General features: G+C 48.3%; 1 protein-coding gene across 1 annotated transcript; it reads right to left on the bottom strand.

Moving 5' to 3' along the window:
• Positions 1–5,516: 5,516 nt before the first annotated feature.
• LOC125539617 (late embryogenesis abundant protein At5g17165-like) lies at positions 5,517–8,068 on the bottom strand. The gene is made up of 2 exons (XM_048703113.1): positions 7,843–8,068; positions 5,517–6,059 (listed from the first exon to the last, which is right to left on the bottom strand). Exons 1-2 carry the CDS (start codon positions 7,929–7,931, stop codon positions 5,789–5,791), a joined length of 360 nt encoding a protein of 119 aa, XP_048559070.1. The 5' UTR covers positions 7,932–8,068; the 3' UTR covers positions 5,517–5,788.
• Positions 8,069–10,135: the final 2,067 nt, after the last annotated feature.

Here is a 10,135-nt window from a genome sequence, read left to right as displayed (position 1 = left end):
GATGGTGAACATGACTTGAAAGGCTTGGGCCCCTCCAAAAGTCAAGTTCTTCACGTGGTTGGCCATGCAAAACCAGATATAGACGACAGATAGGTTGGCCAAAAGAGGTTGGCCAAATTGTGGCCTGTGCACACTATGCAAGCGTGAGCAAGAATCGGCGGACCACCTCTTATTCATATGTCGGTTCTCTCTTCGCATTTGGAGATTGCTCAAGGATTCGTTACAACTTCATCACTTGGACACTACGACATGGCACCCAAAGCCAACCATCAGGAATTGGTGGCATGTCCGATGAATCCATCCCAGATAGCAAGTGCGTGGGCTCGCTAATAATGCTCACATCTTGGACTTTATGGAATGAAAGAAACACAAGAGTCTTCGGTCACAAGAGCACTCCATCGACGGTCTTCCTCGAGGGTATAAAGAGTGAGACAAAGCTTTGGGTCGCCGCTGGGGCAAGAAAATTGGGGTTGATCATGCCAGGAGAGTAATGACCTAATGTAATTGGTTTTGGGCCACGGGCCATGTAACAAAACTCTATTCTCTCTTAATTAATACATGGGGCCAATCTTTTGCTCTGTTTCAAAAGAAAAACATGGTCTTATTTAGAAATTCTGACCGGCAGATGGGTCTGGGCCACGGAACCATTCAGAGCATGAGAGACACGTTTGTCAAACATCGCCCAGATAAAACTTCAGTCACGTTGTGTTCATGTCTGTGCCAACACTGAATGCCTGATAGAGCATGAATCCACATGAATCACAACCAACGCTGGTGCGAGTCCACATGACTCTCGACGTCCAAGGATCATGCAAGCCATAATTTTTCGGAAATGCTGCCCGGCAGACGGGTCTGGACCACAAGCAGTTCATTACGTGAGGCATGAGCCACGTTGATCAAACACCGTCCAAATAAAATTCAGTCACATTATATTCAGGTCCCCGTCAATACAGAATGCCCGACGGAGGCTGCTTGCAAGTTGCACCCCGAAACCAACCCCCAAAGGATGGGGACTACATCAGGGCCACGTTTCTTTTTGCTCGTTCTTGTATCAGTTGCATTTATTCAGAGCATTCTAAACTGAATCTCTACACCGGATACCCGTCGAAAAGATGCATGATTCCACATGGCTGTCGAAACGCCATCTTTATTGGGAAAGAGCCTGCCGACAGATCAGTCTCGACCACTCAAAATTCACACAGTTCAAAAAAAGCCAAATGCAGAATTCCAGACACGGACTCACAACAGGGCAAAACCAACCCCCCCAAAAAAGCAATGTCAACACCAGGCTCACAGCAGACTCATTCTAGAGTATTAGAGTACGTAGCCAATTTGAACAGTTTGTTCAGATCTCATCTCTTGTTGTTTTGGTGATGTATGAGCGCTTTGCTACTGATATGTGGCTGCGTGAAATAGGAGTATGTTAGATTATAGACGGACCTCGGCTCATATAAGACAATGATCCTTGATTAATTTCTAACCATTTAAATGCATCGAAAGTGATGGAAAGTTTAGTACCATACTGCCACAATAGTAAGAGTGAAACTCCATTATAAGGGTTGCTCTACCACTTGTCATTGAGAGCTTGGAAAGAGATGTCGTACACGCGCGCTCCTCCTCCTCCACTGCCTGCCTCGCCTCGTCACGCCTAGTAATGACGCGCGCGCGCCGCGGGTTGCAGGAATGAGCCGAGCCGACTGTCTGAGACGTTGGATCATGGGTTGTTCGCGGACTCGGTCGTGGGCCTAAGCCCAAGCCCATCTATCCGACGGCCTATATAAGGAGACGCTGGTCTATGGAGTGAACCCTAACTTACGCACTCCCTCCTTGCACAACCCTAGCCGTCATCTACCGTTCCTCTCACTATGTTGCTTCCGGCGATCCCATCCCGACGACCACATGCACGGTCGGTCGGGAGAGCAGGTGCCTTCGGAACCCCGTCGTTCGAGATCCTGCCCAGGAAAACAACGATAAGGTTTTTAGGGAGTGTCTCGGCGCGACTGCTCCTGATCCATCCCCTCTCCATCTGCCTCTGCATCGACTCCATGACCGACGGCGCCGCCGCCAAGAAAAAGGCCGCCGACGGCGCCCAGGCTGCTGCCACCACCGCCGCGTCGGCCTAGCCAACCGGAGGGTATGAGTCGTTCATCCCCAATTACCTCGCTCATGTCAGGTCCAGCAATACTATGGATCCCTGAGAAGTCTGAAACTGTCAAACTGAACTGTAACTAACTGAAGAAACCACCCTCAGTCCATATTCAATTACCTTCTAGGGACGTCGTTTTCTCGCTTTACTTTCACCATGCTTTGCTTTAGCTAGTAACTATGTCTTCACGCAGTGTACCCTATAGCCACCGTCCATGAGAGGCGAGTTATAAGCTCCAAATGTACCACAAATAGTCTCATCTGTGTGTTTTGTTCTGAATTTGTTTCGTCAGGATCTTCAGTACCTGTCAAGTGCACGGCAATAGAAAGGGCACTTGCTCATTGTATAATTGGCAAATAAAAACTTTTTTTTCTATCTTGCAATGAAGTTCAATGTTTATATAGGGATTGCTTTCGGAAATGGGATGGATTCAGAAGTTCTGATGGCCTGGAGATTTTTACCGGGTGGATAGGCAAGTCCTCGCAAAACTAAACTGAAAGCCACGCATTCCTGAATAGTGAATAATAACCCTTCTGAAAACTGCAAGACAAACTGGCAAATTTGCGAAAGTGCTCTCCAAAGAATCTGAATACTGGAAACCCAGGTATGAATTCACATGAAAGTGCTACATCTTTATTCAGAAATGCTGCCCGGCAGAAGGGTCGTCGAGGCTCTCGACCACACAACGATTCACATCAGAGACGCGTTGATCAAACACCTACCAGACATGACTGGTGGTTGTAGCAGATTTGCAGTGGTTTCTTGGAGTTCTGACATCTTGTCACATGCGAGTATCAGACAGTGTGTTCATAACTGATTAGCACAGTACTTTTTTTAGTGGCAAATAAAACCTTTGTGCCAATAGCAGTGTTTGTAGCTGATTTTGCACTATGACTTTCTAAGTGATCTGTTAGTGTTATGACCTCGTGCCAGTGACACACTTTCATATCACTCAGTACTTGTTTTGGATCAGCAATGGCTCTGTAAGAAAAGCTGTTCTTCCTCCACTAATTCAGAACAGACCACTGGTGCTGGATTCAGAAGCTTCTGCCTCCTCCTCAAGCTAAACTGAACTCATAAATTCGTGAGCCACTCCAAAGAATTGTGAAACTGCATGGCCATCGATGTCGATGTCCCGCAGTCCAATCCAACATTTTAGAGCATGCGACACGTTGGTCAAACACCGGCCAAACGCAGTTTAGAGACAAGGTATTCAAGTCCCTGGCAAACCAAAACCAAGATCATCGGAAAATTTTGAAATGGAAAATCTCCAGTTTACAGGAATAAGCTCAGTTTCTATTAGAAGTATTTTATCTGATCTGCCCGACAATATGTTCGCTTTCATTTAGCTGATTTATATGGGTGCTCTGTTAGTGCTCCGCCGCTGTGTCAAACCATCAATTACATATTAATGCCAGTTTTTATAATTGATTAGCATGACATCTCCACATTGCCTTGGCAAATAAAGTATTTTCTGGTATCTGCAATGACAGGTTCACTGCTGCTCTTCTACTACCACCTTCAGAACAGATATCACGGAAGGATTCAGAATCTTTCTTTTTCGGCAAAAAGTCTGCACGCAAAATTCCCAAAAGTAAACTGGACACCCATCTGAATCGAATCTCAACACCGGATTCCACATGACTGTCCAACGTCGACGTCGAGGCGCCCCCACACTGCTGAATCATGAACGAACACCATCTTAATTCAGAAATTCTGACCGGCAGATGTGTCCGGGCCACGGAAACAATTCAGATCATGAGAGACACGTTGATCAAACATCACCCAGATAAAATTCAGTCACGTTGTGTTCATGTCCCTGTCTATCAACACTGAATGCCTGACAGAGCATGAACGTCGTCTAGGAAGAACCACAACCAACGCAGGTGTGAATCCACATGACCCTCCCCGTCGAAGGCGCGCCACACGGCTGGGTCATGGACGCCATCTTTATTCAGGAATGCTGCCCGGCAGACGGGTCTGAACCACAGAAACAGTTCATGGCATGAGCAAACACGTCGATCAAACACCGTCCAAATAAAGTTCAGACACGTTATATTCAGGTCCACACCAATACAGAATGCCTGAGGGAGACTGCTTGCAAGTTGCACCCCAAAACCAACCCCCGAAGGCTGGGAGTACATCACAGCCACCAACACCATTTGTCATCGTCATCCCTCTTTTTTTTTTCTTTTTTTGGCTGGTTCTTGTTCTGAACTTTTATCAGTTACATGTTCGCAGCTGATTTGCACGAAAGGTTCTCGTGCCATGGCCTGTTGTGTTAGCTGTGATTTCTGAGTGCTGAGATGGTGCCATAACAAGTCTTGTGTGTCCTCCCGAACCTAAGCTTGGAACACCGACCTAGTTATTTAGAACATTCTAAACTGTATCTCTGCAGTTGCAGTGGATACCACATGGTTGTAGAAACGCCGTAATTATTGGGAAAAGTTGGCGATGGCTTAGTCTCGACCACTAAAGATTCAGACCAGAGACGCGTTCATCAGACACGGGCCAAAATGTAATTCAGGTCCCTTTCAATACAGAATGCCTGCCTGACACAGACTGGTCTCATAAACCCCTCCCCCCTACAAAAAGAAAACATTGCCAATATCTCCAATTTGACACATTCTAGAGTGCTAGAGTACTCGTAGCTGATTTGCCCAATGTATTCAGATATCATCACCTGTTGCTTATAGCTGATGTATGACTGCTTTTTTAGTTGTTGTCTGTGGCTGTGTCAAACAGGAGTACTGAATCAATTGTGTATTCATGTCAGCGTTTACAATTGATCAGCAAAGGCATGTGCTCATCGCATTTTGGCAAATAAAATCCTTTTTAGTGTCTGCAAAGAAGGTTCACTGACTCATGTGGCTCTTCTTCCACTACTTTCTAACTCTTTTTTTGTGTCTGCAAAACATACGCCCTTCTAAAATGAATCTCAACACTGGATACCCACGGAGAAAGAACATGAATCACATGGCTGTCGGCGTCGAGGCGCCCCACACAGCTGAACCATTAACACCATCTTTATTCGGAATGGCTGCCGGGCAGACGTGTCTCGACCGCACGACAATTCACAGCGTGAAAGACGTTGATCAAACACGGTTCAGATCACCAGAAAAAATAACGAGCTATAGCGCTGCTAATAGCACAACGTATAGAGAATTGTCTCGCTAAATTAATCAGTGTACAATGTCTCGTTAATAGCATATTTTCAGAGGTGAACCTATTTTGTATAGCGCGCTACTTTTTTTCCTTGATTCAGATGCAATTCGGCCACAAGGTGGCGTTCAAGTCACTGTCATGCTGAATGCCTGACAGAGAACGGCCCCAAAAGAGCAGAATTTGCAACATCAAGAGACGCAGCGGGTACCAAACACTTGCAATAGTACTGGTTCAAGACGGGGGTACATCACAGCCAACAACATTACTGTCATCATCACCATCACACATCTTCTGCTCGCTCTTATTCCGGGCAGCAACACCGCATTACTACTACCGGTTCCGGTGCCTGCCATTGTCTGTACTTACTATAGCACGAGCACACCACTGTAGACTATAATTAGGTAGGTCGTCGAGCCCAGCTAAGCGGAGTGATAGAGATGTCGAGCTGGGCTATGGTCGACTGGTCGTCGCCGGCGATCAGGCGACGGGGGGCTTCTCGACGTCCTCGAGCGGGCGGAACCACACCTTCTGGTCCAGCACGGAGGGGCCGCCCTTGGCGGCGCTGGCCGGCGCGAGGCCGGCGGCCAGCTTGGGGTCGACCGCGGCGGGGCCGAAGACGCCGGTGGTCGGGTGAGGGCCCCAGTACTTGTCTGGGCTCCCGGCGCCGCCGATCACATCGTCCGGCACGAAGGCCGGGCGCACCTGCTCGTCCACGTTCTTGTCGTAGGCCGACGCGTGCACCGCCCTCCTGCGAAACACAAACACCAAAACCGGACCGTTGGTTAATGAAGGTCGTTGGGCTGCTTGTGTAACAACGGTACTACCACGTTTGCGTGCCTGTTTTTCTGAGCGTGTATTATGGTACCACGTTGACTTGACAGTAACATATGAACAGGACCTTAGGGTTCCACATCTAATCATGATGCGTAGAACGAACAATGGTGAAATGAAACAATACACGTACACATCACACCGTCACTGCATCGGCTGATGAAGCCATTGCATTGACTAGCAATAGGGCAACCAACAAGTGAGCGTCAAGATTTTCTTTCTGTAAAAAAAGTTTATATCCTGGCCTGATCGCTGTCCGTTCGCCATTAAGTTAACTCTTTCCCCCTCCCATTTTCCTCTGCTTCCGTGGGCAGCGCAGACCACAAAGTGTGGTACCCTTTGCATGCGTTTCTTCCAACAACCTTTCGTCCCGGGCACCTAGAGCGTGGCCATGGCGCATGAAGGCAGGAAGCATGCCGTTCGGGCCACGCCCACCTGGGGCTGGGGTCAGCAAAGAAGTGATGGCGAGGTGGTGGGAGAAGGTGGAGCGGCACGACGGCCAAGGCAGGAGGAGGCGTCGTCGGTGGGTGCGGGTCTCGTCGTGTGGATAAGACCGGAGGCATCATCCTACTCACCCTAGCGTGTACGTGCACCCAGCACCCCGTACACCCCAGGACCAGGCCGTCCCGATCGACGACGCGTCGCCGGCCGGGCCCCCGCCGGATGGTTCAGATCCGGAACCTCTCCGGAAGAAGGCGACCCGCAACGAAAGGGAGCGGAACCGTACAGGGGCTGGCTCATCTGCCCCTGGATCTGACGGCACCTCCGTGGGCGCCACCACCATCGCAAAAGGCAAAAAGAAAAATAAAAAAGCTCTCCTCGCGCCTGCCCTGCCCCACCCCACCTCACCCGTCCCGTGGAGTAAAAACCAAGGGAGGGAGGGCAGATGGCGGGTGGACAGCCACCGCGCACCAACCCGTCCTCCCATTCGCTCGCCACCGTGAAAAAATCTCCCCGGAAGAAACCACCGACGAGAGTGATGCGTCCAGCTCCGGCTCGCCCCATTGGCTGCCCGCACTGTGAACAACAACTACTGCTAGTACAAGCAGCAATAAATATCCTTCCGCTACCCCTGCCTCGCCTATGCTCGGCGACTCCGCCTCCTCCTGGGCTGCGGATTCATCGAGGCATCCTGTGGCTTGTGCTGCCACAGATCGTTGACGCGTACGGGCAGGAGGTCAATCAATCCTTTTTCCTTTTTTTTTTTGAAGGGAATCAATCCTTTTTCCTAGGGACTTACTAAACAAGTTTGTGAAACTGAAACTTTTTTAGAGAGAAAAGGCATTTCTGCCCTGCTTCATAAAGAGGTTTGTGAGTATTAACAAGTTTGTGAAACTGAAACTCTTTATAAAGAAACTGAAACACACAATCTTTCTATCTTTGGGTTGGAAAATGTCTTGCCAAGTTTTAGCATGGTGCCTATCCCACAACGCCGGTTCACAAAACAGGTGTCAATCATTCACAGAGCGAGATGATGCTATGCTTGTGTGGGGGGAACCAACCGGTGCCAACGGCAGGCGAGGGCGCAATAACAAGTATCTACAAGAAATAGAGCTAGCACCACGAATCTCCATGAGAACAAGAACAAGATCTTGCAGCTAGAGTAGCAGTAGTACTAGTGCTAGAACTGGAACTGATTTACTTGGAGCATGTACTAGTCTGTTTCTCACGGCCGGCTCATAGGAGGCATGTGAGCATACCTCGGGGAGGCGTTGGCCTTGCCGGCGAGGACGCGCGCCACGAGGCTCCCAGCGATCACCCGCCCCTTGGAGCTAGCCACTGCTGCCATGCAAAGGTCGAACTGCCGAGAGGGAGGAAGACGAAGGTGAAGGGAGAGCCTCTGCTCCGAGACGGCTGAGCGAAGAGTGGGTTTCGGCTCTGGGTGTGTGTGTGTGTGTGGATGGACTCCTCAGTTCCGCACCGCTCTGCCGGGTATTTATAGCGGCACCTGGCCGAGGGGGCAAGCAAGGAATACCAGGGGCGATTAGCCAGGGAGCAGCCGTGCCGACGGCAACCCTGTGTCCTGCTAATTGCGATCGGCACAGGCCAACAAACTGCACGCCGTTTTCTCAAAAAGAAAAAATGTCTAACAATATCATTTTTTTTGCGGGTGCTAGCCATGCCCGTATCGTGTGCGTATGCGAGTAGTCATGCACGTATCGTGTGCGTACGCGCCGGATCACACGCCGGCCATGACCGGCCGAAAGAGACCACACGGCGATTAGTCGTTTTGACGATCGTATTCCGCAACAACAAAAAATAATTGTTTTGATAGTAATCTTGTTTTTAAAGTGATTTGGTCTTGATCTTGGCATAGCTCAACTAATTCAATCGTCATCTGTACTTTGGGATGTACTCTCTCCGTTCGAAATTACTTGTCGCAGAAATGGATGTATCTAGATATATTTTAGTTCTAGATACATCCATATCCAAAACAAGTAATTCCGAACGGAGAGAGTACCTCCTCCGACTCAAAATATAAGACGTTTTTTTACATACCAATGAAATGCATCTCTCAGCGTGGAGACTCTGGTTGTGTGTGCCCGCCAGCGGCCAACGCATCGCTCTCCATGATGGGACTGCATCCTTGGGGATTCCATTCGCATCAGCTGTGTTTCACCGTTTGATTTCGTAGGGGGTTTCTTGTTTTTTTATTCTCTTTTTCTTGTTCTTTTCCTATGAAGAGCCAAACTGCTATATGTTTACCAGTTTCGAAACAGTAGAATTTGTTGTATGTCCATTTTTTCCTTTCCTGGCCGGATTTGCCAAATGTTCAATGAATATAAATATGCAATCAAAAATCTAAATATAATGATCTTCCACCAAGTAAACATATTAGCATCAACTATAGATGTAATCAACGCTACTAGCACCCCATGTACCAGTCTGACGTTTGAGAACACAAGAGAGAAACTAAAGTTTATAGATGAGATAGTGTTAGTGAAGATGTTGATGAAGCCGAGGCCTCTCATGATGAGAGGAACATTGGTGATGACGATGGCTTCGATTTTCCCACTTTCGAAGGGAAGTTTCCCCGGCAGAGTCGCTCCGCCAGAGAGCAAAAGTTCTCCACCTCTGTATTCGCCTCGAAACGGCAGCGGCTGGTCCTGAAAGTCTTCTCTATATTTTTTTAGAGAAGTCTATATTACAACCTCGAACTACCGTTAAAGTCTAAAACACAACTCTGAACTACGAAACCGTCTAATTTACAACCTCAACTTTCAAGCCTGGACAAATAACACCCCTGACCTGTTTTTTGACTGGTTTTGACAAATCAACATCCTAGTCAGATGAATAACAAAGCAAAAAAAAATAACAAACAGCAGCCCGAGGCGTCACCCAACCTCGCGGAAGACGCGAGCACGCGAGCATCGCGCCACGCCCGTTGGATCCCGCCGTTTGCCGACGAGCCCCGGTACCTGCGCTGCCCTCCTCCATTCTCCTTTTCCCCTCCAACCTTCTCCTCCGCTGCCACGCTCTTTTCCCCTACAACATGTCAAAAACTAGCCCAAGGTTGTTATTTGTTCGGTTTTGAAAGTTGAGAGTTGTAAATTAGATGGTCTCATAGTTCAGATTTGTGTTTTAGACTTTGAAGGTAGTTCGAGGTTGTTATATGGACTTCTCTCTATTTTCCTTTTAGGGTAAATGGTTTCATATAGGAGAAGGACGTCGGGAGGGGAGCCACCAGTGCCCCACATGGCCAAGTGGGGGTGGCCGCGCCACCTGCCGATGTTGCTGGCTGGTGGGGCCCCTCAGGCATATTTTTTGCTCCAATGTTTTAATATATTCTAAAATAATTATCCAAAAAATCCGCGTCAGTTTGAGTTCCGGAGAATTGCTATGTCTGTTGTCACTTTTTCGGGTCAGATTTTCAGCTGCTGGTAATCTCCCTCCTTTGATATATCTTGCAATTTAAGGCATTAGAATTGCATCATATTGTGGAACATAACATTGAAATTGCGTAAATAATAGTAGATAATTTGATGCAAAATG

This window comes from Triticum urartu, chromosome 2 (assembly GCF_003073215.2).
Source record: "Triticum urartu cultivar G1812 chromosome 2, Tu2.1, whole genome shotgun sequence".
NCBI classification, from domain to species: Eukaryota; Viridiplantae; Streptophyta; class Magnoliopsida; order Poales; family Poaceae; genus Triticum; species Triticum urartu.
The sequence above is the reverse complement of the archived record's forward strand: the minus strand, read 5'-3'. Positions and strand labels throughout refer to the sequence as shown.

What these genes read in the sequence shown, in the direction of transcription:
- LOC125539617 (XM_048703113.1), bottom strand. Translation starts at nt 7,931, where the DNA reads ATGGCAGCAGTGGCTAGCTCCAAGGGGCGGGTGATCGCTGGGAGCCTC. An exon ending in AAGGCCAACGCCTCCCCGAG is followed by an intron (nt 6,060 to 7,842) that starts GTATGCTCACAT and finishes TGTGTTTCGCAG; the next exon opens with GAGGGCGGTGCACGCGTCGG.